The 20,132-nt window shown below is 36.6% G+C and overlaps 2 protein-coding genes across 5 annotated transcripts in view; one reads left to right on the plus strand and one right to left on the minus strand.

Annotated features, from left to right (window-relative positions):
- Positions 1–6,892: 6,892 nt before the first annotated feature.
- On the minus strand, positions 6,893–10,029 carry mylpfb (myosin light chain, phosphorylatable, fast skeletal muscle b). The gene is made up of 6 exons (XM_043253168.1): positions 9,903–10,029; positions 9,629–9,724; positions 8,819–8,999; positions 8,252–8,330; positions 8,109–8,157; positions 6,893–7,559 (listed from the first exon to the last, which is right to left on the minus strand). The coding sequence occupies exons 1-6, from the start codon at positions 9,903–9,905 to the stop codon at positions 7,455–7,457; spliced, it is 513 nt and encodes a 170-aa protein (XP_043109103.1). The 5' UTR covers positions 9,906–10,029; the 3' UTR covers positions 6,893–7,454.
- Positions 10,030–18,759: 8,730 nt separating this feature from the next.
- Positions 18,760–20,132, plus strand: part of becn1 (beclin 1, autophagy related) — a 66,535-nt gene continuing 65,162 nt past the window's right edge. For all 4 annotated transcript variants that reach the window (XR_006252205.1, XR_006252206.1, XM_043253407.1 and 1 more), the window contains exon 1: positions 18,760–18,853. The gene's annotated coding sequence lies outside the window, so the exon portion shown is untranslated. The remainder of the gene's footprint in view (positions 18,854–20,132) is intronic.

Genomic DNA, 20,132 nt, shown 5'->3' on the forward strand with positions numbered 1-20,132 from the left:
TAACGAGAAGCTACTATCCACTACTGGGGTGTATGTGAAGGTAAGAGGAAAATCTTACCTCTCGGAGGTCGGTATAGCTGATAACCTGCCCTTCCCTGTAGTTTTGGGTCAAGATCTGCCAATGTTCTGGGATTTGTTACAGCCAGTATCTACATGTTCTATGGAGGTTACCCGAGCCAAAAGTAGGTAGAGGATCAACAGTCACTTAGCATCCTACCATTCTTTGAGGATGAAGTGGAAACATGTGGCCCTGTTAAATCCAGGAAGTCTTGCGAAAGTCTTGGAGAATATACAGTATCATGCTGCTAAAATGCCTGTTGAGAACGGTGTTGATTTTTTCCCCATAACTCAAACTACCAATTAATATTGTTCAATTACAGCAAGTGGATGCCAGTCTTGTTCTATATATAGAGAAAGTCAAATGGGAGGAGGTTAAGACTGTTGACAGTGGCAGTAGTGAAAGGTACTACCTACAGGAGGTGCTGTATTGTCAACTGGGCCCGGTGACACAACTGGTGGTACCCCAGTGTGTCCGCAAAGTTATTCTTTCACTGGGTCATTTGATTCCTTGGGCTGGCTACCTGGGGAGACATAAAACCAAAGCTTGTATTGGAAAATACTGCTTTTGGCCCAGGATGAATGCAGAGATAGCCCAGTATTGTAAAAGCTGCCCAGAACCACTCCCAATTGTTAGCACCCCTTTTGAAAGACTGGGAATGGACATAGTTGGGCCTGTGGAAAGAAGTCGTTTAGGTAACTGATTTATGCTTTTATCACTGACTATGCCACTAGGTATCCCAAAGTTTTCCCATTAAAATCCATCAAAACAAGGTATGTAGCAACCTGTCTGGTCCAGCTGTTTTCTAGAGTTGGGTTCCTAAGAGAGATTCTAACTGGCTTTATGTCAACACTCCTGAAACTCCTAAGAACCACCCCATATCATCCACAGAACGATGGCCAGACTGAAAGGTTCAACCAGACCCTGAAGCAGATACTTCATAAGTTTGTGTGTGATTCAGGCACTGATTGGGATTAATGGCTGCCCTACCTCCTCTTTGCTTATAGAGAAGTGCACCAGTCCTCAACTGGCTTCTCCCCATTTGAACTCTTGTATGGGCATAAAGTGAGGGGCCATCTTGTTTTGTTACGTGAGATGTGGGAGAGGAACCCAGGAAGAGGAAAGCTGGTGCAGATGCGGGAACATCTGGAGAAGATGACCGCATTAGCTCAAGCTCATCTGGCAGAGGCTCAAACCCGCCAGAAAACTCTATATCAGTGGTTCCCAACCTTTTTTAACTCACAGCCCACACAACCAAACACATATGTTTCCGCGGCCCACTGCAAAAAAATTTAAATGAACCTGTTATTTGTGTCGGGTTAGTAACTGAGTACTCAGAAGCATGACTTTTAACTGTCTTTATTGAATAAACGGGTAATGTTGAATAACCAGAAAATGTGCATAATAGGTCATTAATATTTAATTAATTATGATATTTAATTATTACTACACATTTTTACGTACATTAGCAATATTATTATTTCTATTGATAATAACTGGCGACCCCCCTGCAATACCGTTGCGGCCCACTGGGGGGCCGCGGCCCACAGGTTGAAAACCACTGCTCTATATGATTGATCTGCTTGTGAGCGACAGTTTGAACCTGGGCAGAAGGTACTTGTGATGCTGCCCAGCCATGAAAGTAAGCTGTTGGCAAAATGGTGTTAAAGCCCTCTAGTAAGAAGGATGAGTTACAGAGTTCTGGAATGGCTTCAAAGTCTCTGAAGGAGGAAGTTGACCTGATGCTGAGGCTAGGAATTATAGAGTCATCTACAAGTAAGTGGTGCTACCCTGGTACCCAAGAAAGATGGTGCCATCAGGTTATGTATAGATTTCTGTTACCTCAGTTCTGTGACTAAATTTGATGCGTATCCAACTCCCCAAATCAGTGACCTGACCAATCAACTAGGTACTGCTAAGTTTCTCACAACTATCTACCCTTCGAGGTTACTGGCAGATCCTGTTGACCCAACATTCCAGAGAACTGACTGCCTTTAAATCACCACGGGGGTTATTCCATTTCAAAGTTCTGGCTTTTGGGCAAAAAAAAAATATTTTTGTCTTTCAATAATATGGTAATAATAGTAAATAAATAAATAACAAGCATTACACTACCATACAATGTTTTTAAATCTTTTTTTTTATTATTAAAGTTTTAAAACATTGATCACAGAAAGTCTTCCCTTATTATTTTTCAGATGATTTGTTGAAATTTGTTGGTTGAAAAAGGGACCAAGGCTGCAAAAGGAAACGTGGCATCTAAAAAGAACATGGTAAAAAGAACATGACAGTTTTTTTTAAAAACTTTATTTATTTATTAATTTTTATTTTTATTTACAGTGGTTTGTATATACTGTTATATATTTTTTTTATTCTACTTTTTATATTCAGAAAGGGCTGGTATTTTATAAAGACTTGGTTTGTTGATTTATTTTACATATATATTGTTATATATAGTTTTTTCCTGAAGTTTGATTTGAAGCTTGTTTATTATTTAATGTGAAGTTGATGCAATTCGAAATTGTTTTTGTTTTCTTAAGCCATCTTTGGATTTATCCATGTTATGGGTACTTATTTGTTGCACCATAGTTTATGCACTCGAAAATATGATGGCTTGCATTTTTGACTTTCTTTTTTGGCACAACAAACAGCTTAACCATTAATATAATGTTAAATGGAAATAAAGAAGGAATAAAACACTTTACTTTGATTACTTTGATAAGTTGGCCTTATTTGTTTTGTTTTCCACAATTCTAAAATGTATATAATTGGGATGTAAATGAAATGAAAATTAACAGCCATATACTGCTAAATAACATTTGTATGCTGTAGGTAACAAAACAGTATCCTGCTGCTAAATAACAGTTGTATGCTGTTGCTAACAAAACAGCATCTCACTGTTAATTTTAGTAACAGTAACTCACTGTATTTTAACAGTGCAGTGCTGGCAACCACAGCTGCCAGTAGATTACCATTTTTTTTTTACAGAATTTTGTTTTACAGTAATTTATTGATTTATTGTTTATACTAGAGGAAAAACAGAAAAATAACAGAAAATAATTTCTGTGCGTTGTCTCTATTTGGCCACTAGAGGACCAACAAACACATCAGGCAAATTTTTTAAGAAATTAGTTTACAAAACTGACAAAAATGTTATTTTCTATGTGTTTGAGTACAAATTATGTGTATAAATTCTTGACGTTTAAACATATGTGTCTTGTTCAGAGGTGGTCGGGTCTCTGAGAACAGAACACCTTATACGTCTTGACACTCCAGGTAGGTTGCAGTTGTGGAGTTCCTGTCTCAGGAGTTTAAGTATCTTGGGGTCTCAGAGAGATTGGTGCAGCTTTTGCAGTAATGCGGTCCATGTACCGGTCTGATTGGTGAATTATTACAACTTGCAGGGCCAGCAGTAAGGGGTCAATGTTCTGCCAATGAGCAAAATCTCAGAGGGCATACATTGTGCGATTTTTAATTCAGACTCATGTGACTCTTTTTTCTTTTTAGCTTTTTTTTAGCTTAGTGGTGTCATGTACAGTGTATAGGGGAAAACAGGAAATACGTCTCCCCCGGCAGGCAATTTGGATGGTCAGATACATTTTTGAAATCAGAGCTACAAACCGACAGCCCTAAACTCAGTGCTTTCCCTCACTGCACCTGTGCGAACACCTATTTAATCATTAATACAGTAAGAAAGAAAAGAAAAGAGGGAGATATTTTTCCATAATAATAAATTCCCATAATTTATCAATTAGGCATAAAGAAAACACATTGCAAAATTACAGATATTTCCGTTTTAAACCATGAAGGTGAACCAGTGCATGCCAGACAAACCATCTTTCTAAAAACAACAACAGAATTAAAGTATTTATTGTTAAACAAGTTGTTTTTCAAATGTCTTTGTCTTTAGGCTAAATAATGACAGTGTTCGATAGGCTACTTTAGATGGAATTTTATTTATAGGCCTATTTGTTGTGTAATATATCTAAATGTTTTAAAACATTTTCAATAAGGAATAAGCTTATTTAATCATTTATTATTAATGCGTCAGTTGTGTGGTAATGAGCTGAAATTTTAATTAATAATAATAATAATAATAATAATAATAATAGCAATGGTATAATTTAATACACTAATTGGAAATGTCAAATTACTTGATGCTTTTTTTTTAAAGACATCTCTGGCTATCATTCGTATACACAGTGTCATCATTTGTTTAACTCGAGTATTTCACACATATAGTGTGAGCACATAAATCATATTCAGCAATGGCACCATACAGTGTGAGCATGTAAACTGTGAGCTTTGACTTTACATCAAATGCGATCTGCGCTTACAGTATGAGTTGGTACCTTGATGAAATCACACATGAAATCACAGTGTATGCCCAACCTAATTGGGCCCATAAAGAGAGAGTTAAAGCTTGTTTACAATATATTGGTATTGATGATAATGGCAGTATTCCAATAATTAAATATCGTCATTGTGTTAATTTAAGGTGTGACGATATACTGGTTTTGCAGATAACCATGATACTTAAAATTAGCAGGACTCTTATGACAACAAAACATGTAAATTATCCAGCACTAGTGCCTGGGTGATCTTCCAGGTGGCAGTATTGTGCACTTAACGCTGACACCCGCTGTCAAACAAGAAAAAGATGCAGCAAGAATCATGCTGTTCGAGTATGAGAAAGAGAGGCAAGAATATTTTCCAATTTGTATTTGCACAACTGATCCGCAGTAAACATAAACAAAATAAAAATAAATAAAACAAACATATAAAACAAAAAGTATCTGGTCATCATACATGGCTTTTAGAAAGTACATAGTGTGGTGTATGGAAACAAATCTGGTTACAGAATCGTGCCCTGTTATGTTTTGACCCACTGCTTATATACTCTGACCAGATAAAGAGATCCCAATATCAATTGTAAAAGTATAAAAACCTTTTGGTGTTTAGGTTCCTGTGCTCCAGGGTCACACCTGGCTTGAACATTTTCAGAGACCCTAAAAGAAGATACACCCCCTTCTCAGAAGAGGAACAGAAAACAGTTCTACAAAGTTTTTCCTTTCCATTATATAAGTGATTCCTGTGAAATTGAGACCAATTTATCAATTGCACTGAGACTTTTCAAATGAGACCAAACATGAAAGTGAGAAACAACAGGTTCACAAAACACATGGCATATAATGCCTTATTCTAGACTAACTTTAAGCCAGAAAGGGCAGAGGTGAAGAGGGTGTCGTAAAACAACAGGGAAAGAGGGTGTAGTTTACTTTCTTTTTGAAGTCCTTTGTTCCTTTGCAGATACGTTTTATTGCATGACAGGTTTTTGGTTTCAAGAAATGAAATCGCTCCATACAGGAGCTTTTAGGCTTTAGAGAAAACAGCTCCTTAGACCAAGTGGTTCTCAATTCCAGTCCTTGCGTACCCCCATTCTGCAAATTTTGCATGTCTCTCTTAGTTAACACACCTGTTTCTCCTAATGAGCTTGTTAAATGTGCATGAACTGTGTTCTGATTAACATGGTCCCTACACAGTGTTCATTGCTCCCTACTTGCTGAGCAGAGGAAATGCATTAAACTTTACTTCACTTCAGAACATTAAAAAAAAGAAATTGTGGCCGCACAAATTGAAGAAATATGTATAAATTCACATAATTTGTAATAGTTTTACTAGTTATAATAAAAATTGTACTGGTGTTCGCTAGTGCCACCGAACTAACAATATGGACATCTACAACATGAACAGCAGAGTTGTATTTTGTCACACTGATAATGTCCTGGCAGAAGACTATCAATACACTTTTCCACACATTTTTCAGTACATTCTACAGTTGCACAAATATCTTTAAATGTAAAATTCATCTAATGAATGATGAATGAATCCATAAAACATTTTAATTCTAAAAGGACTAGGTTTGGTTGATCATTGTTTCCACTAGTGTTTGTAAAGGGTTTGACAGTTATGTGTATAAATGACTTTCACTAAGGTTTATTGTTTCACTAAGGTTTGTAAGAGGTTTTTCAATTATTATGGCCTATATGGTGATTGGGACCTGTATATGTACATATGAGTTCTTGGGATTTTGTCCACAGAATGATAAGTGATGATGAGTATTTAACTTCACTGCTGCAATTCATACATACAGTAACAAGTATTTTAAAGGAAGTTCTTAGTTTTTTAACTCCAAATGTAAAGTGTCCCAAAACACACTACAAGAAACCATTATGCAATTGTTAAAGTTGATGGTTTGTAATGTTTGTAATGTAGTGGATATCATTTGAAATTTCTATGATGGCAGAAATATAATAGGATTGCTGTAATATTAGTAGCGACTTATCTGGGCCTATCTGAGGGAAGATTCAGGGCCGTTTTTCTTCCAAGTCCATCCCTGATAACATATATACACAAATATGTAGTTTGTTATGCCAAGCAAGCAGAAGGAGCTCTTATCTCTGCATGAACTGTGATTGCTTCCTCTGATACCACTTCTTGTTGGTTGACTATAAATTCTGAAGCAGGCCTTTCACTAGCATGTAGCATTGTAGTTAGTATAAACCTAGTATTCCCTGTCGATATTCTCTGGTTTTGACCCTGCCTGCCTTTGGTTTTTGTTTGTTTTTGGATTTTGTTGTTGCCTTGCCTCTGACGTTTGCCTTTGACGTCTGCCTGCTTTGACCATGCCTTCGCTAAATAAAAGCCTGCACATGGATCCGCATGCCTCAAACCCCCTATTCATGACATTTTATGACCCCTTTATTATAAAATAGTTATTGTTGGTTCACTTGCAGAGGCAGGAAATTGACAAGAACAGACAAAAGGAGTACGAAAGATTTAGATGCTTTTATTTGTGTTATCTTTGAGTTACAGGTGATTTTGATGACAAAGAGATGAATTAAGAGAAAGGAAAGAAAAATGCAAGAAAATAGGACTTTGGAATGGAGGAGTAAACAGGGGAGGGGAAGTAAAAACAAAGATGTTTTCTTTTGTTTCTTTTCCTCATCCTCACCTTGTTATCCTCTGTGTCTTCTTTTACTGCTAAATGTCTTTCTTTCTTAATATTTCTGTCTCTCCAAGAAAACAAATGGGAGACATTGATAGAGAAGGTGGCACTCTGTTACAGAGATGCGCCATCTCTTTAAATATCTCCTCTGCTTATACAATTATGAAGGGAAACAATAGCAGAGAGAATGGAGAGATTGTGATTTTGGATTATTTTATTGAAAATAATCACATTAGCTCCATGTGACTCACATTCAGACAGCCCAAATTCTAACAGACCTCCAATTTAGAAACATCTTTCTTTGAAAGGACAGATAGACCATGGGAAGACTGAACATGTAACAGGATGTTGTGGTAATGATAGGAGGTAGAGAGATGGTTGATGGACTTATTCTTCCTCTTTCTCTTCTCCGTGTGTAATGACGTAGCAGATGTTCTTGTAGTCTACGTTGCCAGCCACATCTGGAGGGAAGGCAGCCCAAAGATTTTTCATCTAGAAGAAAGTAATCAGAAGATATTAATTAATTAATCAGTAAATAGTTCATTGCTTGCTACATACAAAAAAATCTAATTTCTCAATATTTGTCTCAGTTCACTCCTTCAGTGTAGAGCACTTTTCATAATAAACATTTCAAAGTAAATTTATAATACCTTAAGCATTTTGTGATTTTGGGGTGGAATTCACTGTTGTTAATATATATCTCTTAAAGACCTAAACACCTAAAAATTGTAACTGCACATTTGCTTAAGTATAGACTTTTATTATAAAAATGTAATTAGAATTTCTAAAATGTATCAAATTTATTAGTTTGGAGCTGCTCAGCAGTGAAATGTTATAATTTTATATGGGTATTTTTACATTTTATTGCTTGCCAGGCAAAAAGTAATTGCACAAAAAACAAACCACACAATTTGAATTTGATTCATGATTGTAGCACTAATGGTAAGGGGTAATTACACATACATAAAATGTAAGATATGAGAAACTGTGATTTCTAAATTCGCAAACACAACTAATTAAAATAATCCAAGTACAACTAACCTCCTCAGCGGTAAACCTGTCGCACTGGGTGGTCAGGAGTTCCTCAATGCTAAAAAAATAAAACAAAATGTTAGATTCTAGAAAATGGCCTTTTACTATAGTTTTTTATTCATTCTCTAGTACCAATAAGTACTGATACTTACAATTCTTTCTTGATGGTGCCTGTAGCTTCAGGGTCCAGAACTTTGAAAGCACTTACGATAACATCCTCAGGATCAGCGCCTAAATAAAGAATTTGATGAATAGATGCTGTGAAATAACTAAACTAAATGCTTGATGTGAAATGTCAACACTTTAGTTATACAATATAAACATAATACTATATGGTTTCAAGGGCACTGCTATGCAAAGATTTTTCTGGGTGGTTGCTAACTGACTTAAGTCAAAAGTGCCAATGTACAAGTATTTATGATATTCTCTTCTTTAGATATGATTTAGGATTGTCCTTTATTGTACATCAGCCTAAGTCTTAAGGTGCTGCTTTGCACTTTTTGTCATTGTCCTGTAGCTCAAACAGTGAGGCATGGCGCTAGCAAAACCAAGGGCATACGTAGGTTTGATTCACGTAAATGTCCAAGCGAGTTAGAGTTATGTTTTCAGGTTAAGTTTACAAAGTTTACTTTTTTCAGGGGTTTACTTAGCCCAAAACTAAAAGTTTTAGCAACAGACATTACAAAAATTAAAGTAAACTTAATTAAACTTTAACTCACCCTTCAGCTTCTCACCAAACATGGTGAGGAACACAGTGAAGTTGATGGGGCCACTGGCCTCTTTGACCATAGCTTCCAGCTCCTCATTTTTCACATTTAACTGACCCATGGAGGCCAGCACATCTCTCAGATCGTCCTTGCTGATAATACCATCCCTGTTCTGGTCAATGATTGTGAAAGCCTGTTTGTTTTAGAGAGTGTTAGAAAGTTAATTAACTTCTAATTGCATCATAGGTGCCAAGAGATACACGTTTTCTTCACACATAAAAGATTATTTTTGTAGTGAAATGTTTCCCTTCTGACATCAGGTCTTGATGATTTTTTTCTGCAGAACATCTATGAAACTTGAGATGACATCTGAGACCAAGAAACATTTTGGCAGCTGCTGCCTACTTGTCTTTCTAAGCTGTTAAAAGGTCACGGCGTGTACAACAAGACGGGATATTTAAAGAGGGCGGATTGATTACATCTGCCATCGCCAACTAATCTCTTTACCACCCCTCCTTACTATATACAATAGCTATAAAACTGTAATTGTAAGTGTAAACTGTATAGTTAACAGTTTTGCCATTAGTTAAAATGCATAAAACCAATACTGTGCTTTGTGATTACTTTCTTCTGGTTGAATAGCTCCAAATCAGACCACAGAGTTACTAGTTAACACTTAGAAATCTGCAATATAAATTGTCAAGGTTTTCAAACACATGAACATGGGAGCATGTAATTAATGACTAATGGTTTGACTGATGTTAAAACTATCCTGTTAAGGGCCTCTAAATGTTAACTCATTGGATTTTAGCAGACATTTACCTCCTTGTACTCCTGAATCTGGCTCTGCTCAAACATGGAGAAGACATTAGAGCTGCCGCCCTCTGCCTGCTGCCTCCTCTTGGCCTTCTTGGGTGCCTAGAAAGAGAAACATAAATGAAGAGTGAAACAATATGTTGTAATGTTTTGCTGCTCAATACAGGTGCAACTATCTATCTATGACACACTGACAGTTGCAACTATCTAACAATGTTTATTTTATTTTTTTGTGGAAAATCAAAAAAAATCCAAACAAACAAACAAAAAAAACACTCACCATCTCAAAGTTTTTGCAGTTGGTCAAAAGAGGGGAAGTATACAGCACGCTGATGTGACTGACATCTTCTCAGTTCCCCTCTGGGTTCTTATATACCAGTCTGGGTGTACTAACTTTAGCCTGAACATCAGGTTTAGGAAATGAGAGCTGGTAAAAGTACAAGAGAGGAGGTATATGGGGTGCTTTGGTGTCACCTTTCATTCCTGATCCAAAATAGGATTTGCACGCCTTGGAATGAGGTGAATTCAGTCCAGTAATTTTGGCAATAGTTTGGTTTAACATGCGGACAAATATGGCAAGAGATTGTTGCTGGCTTGATTTAAGAGCTCTTTCTTTTCATATTATTGACTCTAATAAGGCTGAACAGTTACAGCAAAAAACATTTCTTATCATGAGTGATGAAAACTGTTATATAATCTAATCAAATTACTATGTAACTAAAGACCAAATACGAGTTTGAATATATTAAAGAGCTAGCATGCTTTGTAGCATATATAGCATAAGGTCTAAATGTCTTTCCATGTATTCTTGCATAATCCACTATACACAATGTAACACTTTCTTTTGTGTCCAGTAAAAAACACTTATTTTTGCACATAAATATAATGACATATCATGCTAATGTCTATCAGTCTTAGTAAAGTAATGTAAAGTAAAGTAATACTATATTATGGAGCTTATATTATCTTACATAAAAACTCTTGTTATACTTGTGTAAGTCACTAACTGTAAACATAAATAAATGTAAATAAGTTTTTGAAAATTTAAGATAAGATTTACTCTGTACAGTGGGTGACAACATATTGACATATTGGCAAGTGATACATGTGCTGTATTGCATGGCATGTATTATGTGGATAAATGTAAGGGAAGTTTGATGACTAAACATTTTTCAAGCACTGGGGCTCTATACTGGGGTGCTTATAGGCTCCTGGTATAGTCCAAAAAAGTGTTCTGCAGCCCTCCCACTTCATACCATATATGCATCCATAGCTGGACATTTATCATAGTCCCAACACCGAAGGTATGTATTCAAATACAGGGTTGTGGGAACTGACACTACCTCTCTGCAGGGAGCTTGCTCATATGGTTCTTTTTTATTTGTATTTCTGGACTGCTTATAGCTATTTATTATGCCATAACTAAATTTCTTGAATCTGTTTACAGATTGCTTTGATATATAAAATGCATCAATGAAAATAAATGTTTTAAGGGAAACTCCTCCAAAAAGCAGGAAAAGAGAATTTCCTTTAAAATAACAGCATTATAGTTCATCACAATCTCTTGTAATTAGGTGACAGATTCTTTGCTATCCTGATATTCATTACCTTATCACTTACAGAACTCATCATTTACACACAAATAACATGGCTAATTCTGTAATTTATGTTGGAGAGGCCCAGTAGAGTTAAACTCCTTCTTTTATCTATCTATAAGCAGGGTGATTTAGTTTAGCCAAACTCAGGACTATAGGGTTGTTTGGCCATAACACAATATAATTAAATATAAATATTAAAAAATCTAGTTAGCCATAGAGCAAATATTTACATTTTATGTAAATTATCTATTTCAAAACATATGGCCATTCAAACATTTAAAGCCAGTTTTTCCTCCAATTACTTATAAAAATGTATACTTATATTTATCAAAAAAGCTTTAATTTGTGATAGTAAAACATTTACAAAATATTTCAATCAAATAACTCTCTAATCAAATAATGCTGAAGTCATGATTTACAATACCATTTTTTCAACATTTATAGAAATAACACTAAATCGGGATATTATAATTATTTCTGAACGATAATATGACACTAGAGAGTAGAATAATGGTTGCTAAAAAATTCAGCTTTCTGTCACATAAATAAATAACATTTTTAAATGTATTAAAACGGAAAACAGTTTTTTAAAATGTTAATAATATTTTACAATATTACTTTTTAGAGTATTTTTCAAGTAAAATGCAGCCTATATACACATGTATTGTGCAAATATATGTTAGAACAACACTAAATGCCTCTCACTGTATTAAAGCTATACATTTAATTGGAACGTACTACCAATTACAAGTAACTTGTAGGTTTAGTTAATTATCTTGTCTCATAAGTAATATTTCTGTAATGTACTTTGAAATTGGAAGATGTGAAAAGACTGACCTCTGAATAAAAATTTCTAACCTCAAATTTTATGAGTTGACATGGTATAAGTAGATTATTTAAAATAACTGAACAGTTTAAAGGCCACTAAGCAAAGTTGTAGTGGAAAAAGTGACAGCTGTGAACAGAAATAACTCGCCATCCCCCAATTTTCACACACTCCATTTTGAACAAATAGTGTCCGAGTTTGCTGTTTCTGTTTCACACTAGCCCAAGTGGTCTTTTTCCAATAACACATTCTCTTCTGGCCTTGCACACATAGATACACATACTTTTGCTCATGGCTGTTGTCCCCTGTTCTATAACCACATGCCCTCTTCCCTCCCCTAAGCTAAATATAGGGCAGGAGTTCGCAAAATTTTTTCAGTTGAGCTCCTTAGATGTAAAATATACAAGCACCCAGTAAGATTTTAAGTACCTGTTTTAATAATTTAATTACACTAGTGTTTCAGGAATCTAAAAATAATATTAATTATTATTAATAATAATCATAATAACAATAACTAGAAAGTACATTTCCTTAAAAAAAAATGTGAGTGGTGCTTGCCGTGCTACTTGCTATTGAGTTGTATAGAGTTCTCATCATGAATGAGCATGTAGTTAGTCACTGTTAGCATGCAGCACTGCTAGCATCACTAACATGTCTGAAGTCCGGTTTGCTCTATGTCTCTATCATGCTTATTAAGTGACTAGCATGTACAGATGTTTCTATCATGCTTATCAAGTGACTAGCATGTCGGTAGCATGATTTAGCATGTGTCTAGCATGTTTCCAGCATGATTAGCAAGTGACTAGCATGTCGCTAGCATGTTTGCAGCATGATTAGCAAGTGACTAGCATGGTACTAGCATGTTACTACCATGTTACTAGCATGTTGCTAGCACGACTAGCATGTTACTAGCATGTTTCTAGCATGTTTCTAGCATGATTAGCAAGTGACTAACATGTTGCTAGCATGCCACTAGCATGTTTCCAGCATTATTAGCAAGTTACTAGCATGACTAGCATGTCACTTGCATGCTCCAGCATGATTAGCAAGTGACTAGCATGTTGCTAGCATGACTAGTATGTTTCCAGCATGATTACCAAGTGACTAGCATGGTACTAGCATGACTAGCATGTCACTAGCATGTTTCCAGCATGATTAGTAAGTGACTAGCATGTTGCTAGCATGACTAGCATGTCACTAGCATGTTTCCAGTATGATTAGCAAGTGACTAGCATGGTACTAGCATGACTGGCATGTTACTAGCATGTTTCTAGCATGATTAGCAAGTGACTAGCATGTTGCTAGCATGACTAGCATGTTGCTAGCATGTTTCCAGCATGATTAGGAAGTGACTAGCATGGTACTAGCATGTTTTCCAGCATGATTACCAAGTGACTAGCACGTTGCTAGCATGACTAGCATTTTTCCAGCATGATTAGCAAGTGACTAACATGTTGCTAGGATGACTAGCATGTTTCTAGCATGATTAATAAGTGACTAGCATGCTAACATAACACAGGTTGCTATTTACTATTAAAGAATAACCAACTCCCATATCTGTATGATGTTCTGATGCAAAGATGTAGGTCTTGCTAAAAGGTTGCTAGGGTGTTGTGTTTGGTTGCTAGGGTGTTGTGTTTGGTTGCTAGAGAGTGGCTCAGCAGCTGTCAGTCATGATATTATAAAGACTGCTTGTCTGTATGAATGATATAAACCAATCCCTATGTCTCTATGACTTTCCGATTGAAAGATATGCCTGTCTGAGTTCGGGTTGCTAGGGTCTTTGATAATGGTTGCTAAGGCGTGGATAGGAGATGTCTATGGTGACCCAGGATTGGCTGTTTGCTGCCCTGAGTAAAACGAGCCCATGTCTGATATTCTGATCCAAAGATATCCATCTGAACCATTATAATGGCAGTCTATGGGATCTGTTGCTAGGGTGCTCTAAATGGTTGCTAAGGCGTGGCTTGACACCTTCAAAGCCATTCCGAGACTTTGATTGGTTGGCTGAGTAAAATGAGCCGACCCACATGTCTCTATGACATTTTAATGCAGAGTCATTTTGATTGCAAAATTCCTATGTAAATGACCATAGTAGGAAAAAAACATGTGCTTATTTCCCTCACTATAATAGGTTTATGGGGCAAATTTGGGGGTCTCTTGCCCCCCAGGGGTACAACGTATACCCCACTGTGAGGTATGTTCTCGCACAGCTTGATAAAGTCTTCAAAAAAATGTGGTGATTTACAAGTTTGTGCGAAATTCTTGCACTGCGCTATGATTCGTCAGAGTCGGTCTCAATGCAAATCAATGTGATTTTTTAGCCGATTTTTCACCCGGTGTACAATCATCATATACATGATCACTTATAAAAGTAATAGCACACCTTTCCTCAATACCCCACACAATTTGACACCTGTTTCTTGGGTCTGTGGCAAAAAGTGCGAGACGAGTTACGCGCCAAAATTTGTACGGAATCTATAATAATAAGTAAGGATAATTATGAGTAATAGTAATAGTGTGCTTCGTCTTAAAAGGCAAACACCACTAATAATAAAAAGAGCAAAAAGATCTTTGAGACACATGAATACGGGAGGATGAAGCATAGGAAGGGAACCAACAAAACAAACAAAAAAAAGGAAAAAAACTACTATACTTACAACTCTGAAGCTCATCTTTTTAACATGACGAGATGCCAGAACACCCATTTACACCACCGATTAACCACGTAGAACGATAAATAAAACGAGAGCTTTATCTTGAAGCATTATCTTGAAGTACCGCAGTATAAACAGTACCTGTTAAATTCATCCTTTCATTGCGGCAATTCAGTTAGTCTGTAGTTCCAGAGTTACTAAAGTTCTGATGATAGAACAACTCTGCTGCTTCAGGAGAATCAAAGATCACTCCAAGGTCATGGCTAGGATTTTCTGTGGGGAGGTATTAAATCGCTCTACCTGGCCTTCTGACTGAGGTCAGAAAGGTATGTACGTGTCTTGTCAATGTCAAGCAGCTTACACATGGTTTGGAAGACCTCTGATTCATAATTGGTGCCCTGGTTACGCTGGAGGGTAAGTTGGACTCCATAACGGCAGATCCATTCAGCGACTATAATCTTTGCTACAGTGACAGCCTGGTCATTGGGTAGGGGGTACGCTTCCACCCATCTGGTGAAATAATCTTGTAATTTCAGTAATTTAAGTGTTCTGTTTCATTTATGGGCCCCATCACACTGATGAGTGCCTGAGGCCTCTTTAATTGTTGAGCCAATAATACCTGGTCCACAGCCGAGACAGCATTTGCTCCACACTGAAATGCCCACCCACTGGTGACGCTGTTCCCAGAAAGTCACAATTCACAGAACAGTACAAGTCAATCTTAGTCTACAGTTTTATTAACTCTTTTCTCTTTTAACTCAAAAATGGGACTAGTACTTTACGCTGCCCGTGGCTTATTCAAGCACATCAATAATCACATATAAACAACAAAAAATATTTTAAGCTTTTCAACAAATAATTCATTAAGGGCAGTAACAAAAAAAACATTTGTTAAAAAACATTAACATGATTTACACATTGTTTCAAGTTCCCAAAGTTTCTAGTGGTATTTTTTTTTAAAGCATTGGCATAACATCTGCCAGGGAAACATGAGGCTCTGAGAATATGCCGTGAAAATACATATATAAAGTCCTCTTTGAGTGCTTTACATGGCTCCCAGCCCTCACCGGGTCTCAAGGATTCATCTGGCTGCCGAGGGGAATGGAGGAGCTTGACAGGGTCTACGGTATGGACTCTCTGGAGCGGTTTAACAAGCCAACCCGAAACCGGGCCTTTCAGTGCTTATACCCATTTGAGGTGAGAACACAGGAGGATACCAGTTCCACACCTAGACTATAGAATCTAGCGAATGTGTTAGGGGTCACCCAGCCGGCAGCACTACAAATATCTGTCAGCAAGGTGCCACAAGCCAACACCCAGGAGTGGACTTCAAGAAACATTCTTAGAAACATTGACAAGTTACAAAACCTGTTTCTGATGCAGAAAAGTTAATCCATGCATTCATTATCTCTAGAATGGACTATTGTAATGCACTGCTAACTGGATGAATTATTATTATTGGACATAACCTGCCCAACTCTGTATATAAATAACAGATCAGGCAAAGGGTTATACAGAAACAGGGTTGATATCCAGACAGAGGTCAGGGCAGGCAACAAACAATCAGATTTAACTGAGGAAACACTTGAAGATGAAAAACCAGACAAAGAAAACACAGGAAAACTGCTCAGTAGTGACAGCAAAGGCAAATCAAGACCTTATGGGTAACTGAAGGTGTAAGCTTATATGCTTGTGCGTGAAAGCGGTACAGGTGTGAATAAGAACAGCAGAACAGAAGAGCACTGACACATGACACATGTGGCAGGGCATCCAAGCGATCACCAACTACAAAACAACTTCACCTGTCTGTGATGGTGACGCTTCCCTACCAGATTTGCTGAATGATTCTAAGCACGTTTTGAGGCACAGAAAAATACAATGGTGAGGAAGTCCACCCCTCATACTAATGACCTGGTACTCTGCTTCACCACAGCTGACGTGAAGAAAACACTTTAACCCACGGAAGTCTGAAGAGTTAACCCATGGAAGTCTGCTGGACCAGACAACATTCTAGGCAGAGTACTAAATGAGTGTGCAGAGCAGCTAGCTGATGTCTTCACTGATATCTTCAACATCTCTCTGAGCAGCTCTGTCATTCTGACATGCCTCAAAACAACAATGATTGTCCCGGTGCCTAAGAAATCTGTGGTTTCCTGCCTCAGTGACTATCTGAGAGGCTTGTCATGAGGCACATCAAGTCACAGCTACCACCCTCACCCGACCCATTACAGTTTGCATATCGTCCAAACTGACGATGCCATCACCACAACCCTGCATCTCACCCTCTCACACTACTGTTCACTTTGCTGACTCACGACTGTGAAGCGATGCACAGCTCCAACCATCAAGTTTGCTGAGGACATGATGGTGGGTCTCATCAGCAAGAAGATGCATACAGAGATGAGGTGCAGCAGTTTAAAACATGGAGTAGAGCCAACAATCTATCTCTGTACGTCAATAAGACCAAAGAGATGATTGTTGACTTTAAGCGAGCAAAGAGTGATCATTCTCTGCTGTCCATTGACAGATCCAGGGTGGAGACCGTCAAGAGTACCAAATTCCTTGTTGTTCATCTGGCGGATAACTTCACCTGGTCACCAGCTCCATCACCAAGAAAGCCCAGCAGTGCCTCTACTTCCTGGGGAGGCTAAGGTAAGCTCCACCCATGACTATGTTTTATAGAGGGACCATTGAGAGCGTCCTGTGCAGCTGCATCACTGCCTGGTTTGGGAAATGCTCTGTATCTTATCGCAAGACCCTTCAGAGGATAATGAGGACAGCTGAAAAGATCATTGGCGTCTATCTGCCCTCTATCACAGACATTTATACCACAAACTGTATCTGCAATATGACACATGACCCCACACACCCTTCACACACACTATTCACCCATGTGCCATCTGGTAAGAGGTACTAGAGCATTCAGCCCTCACAACCAGACTGCTGAATAGTTTCTTCCCACAAGCCATCAGACTCCTCAACAATCACACCTGAATTGACTTTCTCTTCCATATGCATTCTTGGTACTTCGTATTTATTGTCTTGTGTTTTGTGTTCTTTGCACTGTTTTTTTGGAGATGAGGTGACCTCTAGTGGTTATTGGCAGAAGCTCAGGAACCAGATCATGACAGAAACAAATAAAAATTATTTTTCCTGTAGAAAAGCATTGCAAAGATAAGTCAGAAGCAACAAATTGTAGACCAATAGCACTAACATCAAACATGTTTTGGAAATAAGATTTAGAAAATAAAATAAGATAAGAATAAGATAAGAAAATAAAATGATTAAAAACAGTATATTGGACAGAAAATGGAGGACATAGTGGAATCAACTGATATAAAACATATGACATTTTAATAAAACCATTGATGTTTATTTAAAAATAAGAATTAATAAATTTATGGATCAGAAATATTATGGCATGGTAAATATATTCACAGATGTTAATGTTATTAAGAAAAGAGCCTCAGTATTACAGCAGAGTTTGTTGCTTTTGTTATGACTCTCCAGTGGATAGAGGGAAATTTATAAAAAATTAAAAAGCAGTAACATGTTCAGAGTAAGGTTTCAGAAAATTATCAGATAGGAATTGATATAAACATTAGTAATGCAGAACTAATAATAAGGAAAGCTCTTATAAATACATGGTAGATTAAGGAACAATGGCATGGGATTAAGAAAATGAGAAGAATCACAGAATAACAAGAATTCAAATACTGCATTAAATGGAAATCTAAATAGAAGCAAGAAACATCCAAATGGATTATGTATACACTGTGGGAATTTTGAAACTGTAGAGCATGTACTTTTGCATTCCAGAGCATATAGTAACATACAGAAAATGCTAGGAACTAAAGTACTGGAAGAAGGTGGAAGTATAATGTTAGAAGATATATTAAATAAGATGCAAAGGCATCAAAACTTTAGATTTGCTTTAAAATATCTTAAAGATACAGGAAACTACACATAAGAATATAAGATGAGAGAGAGAAATTTCCACACTCCAGCTCAGATGGTGGCGGTAATGCACTAATAAGTTAGTCTGCAAACCGCAATAAAAATTAAAAGAAGAAGAGAAAGAACGCGTAATTTCCCCTGTTGGCAGTAAACAGGAAGAGCACTGATACTATAAGGAGACGGCTATTGAAAGGTACTTTTTAAAATATAATATCATATAATCGAACAATGGTGTGGTTATTTTTGAATCGCTATATTTGTAATCGAAATTTATTCAGATATCTGAAGTTATGGTTGCATAGTGAATGGAGCTGCTAAAGACAAACCTTAAGAATGAAAACATGATACAGACCTTCACTATTCTAACAGATAGGAGCTACGAAAATAACCGAGTAATGTAATTGTATAGTTATTTGAAATTAATTAAATGTCGTTCGAATCGCACAATATCTGTTGTTTGGTTAAAAAAAAGAGTTTTAACAGAGAGACGATATTTTTAAATGTAGAAAGAAAGGGAAAAAAATCTTGTTGGTGGATGTGTGGGCATGTCTTGATAAATCAATTACAAACAAAAAAAACATAGTTTTATGCAGAAAGGAAGTACAAGATCAAATTCATTACTTGTAATGCTAATGCACCTTTAGTTGTGTATGTTCCAATGTTCAAACTTCTTGTCAGTACAAATTCAACATGTACTGTTATACCAAAACTGCTTCACAGCAACATCCCATAATCCTTTGGCTTCCATAAACATTTCCCCTTATCTGTCATACAAGCAAAACTGTTAATGAAACCCCACAAGCATAAGATTGAACAACAAAGAAAGTAAATACATAAGCAAGGAAAAATGAAGAAGAAATATAAAAAAATATTATTAAAGAATGAGTAAATGAATAAACAATAAAAATGTAATGATGAAAAATAATTAATTGATAACAAAAACATAACACACAATTTACACATAAGGATTTAAGGATCTATAATTATAAACAAGACAATTAATATTTTTTTTTTTTTTAGGACGTATGTGCATTCTAATTAATTGACTATGTGCATAAGTGTAGCGACTAACTTCTAAGTTGGGATATCAGTTTCTGGTTTTCATTCGCATCACCCATTTACTAGGGTGATGCGAATGAAAGTATTTACTAGGATGTCTCAGAGATCTCCCAAGTAAAACCAGCCATCTCCATCGTATTGTATTAATGCCTGGTTCCCTGCTCCAATACACAATGGCAAAAGGGATACAATACATTGAGTTATGTGCACAAATAGTTGAATCTAATGTGTTATTTCGTCATCTAGTGGGCAAACTAGTTAGCAACATATTAATTTTAGAATTACAGATTACAGTCTCTCCTCTCAGTTTCTCACAGGTGAAGTCATTGTGCTGGAGGTCCATTTAAGAAAAAATTATATTAAATTAATTAAATAATATTAATTAAAAATAATATACTTAAGTGCAACGATTG

Source organism: Puntigrus tetrazona, chromosome 12 (genome assembly GCF_018831695.1).
Source record: "Puntigrus tetrazona isolate hp1 chromosome 12, ASM1883169v1, whole genome shotgun sequence".
In the NCBI taxonomy this organism is placed as follows: domain Eukaryota; kingdom Metazoa; phylum Chordata; class Actinopteri; order Cypriniformes; family Cyprinidae; genus Puntigrus; species Puntigrus tetrazona.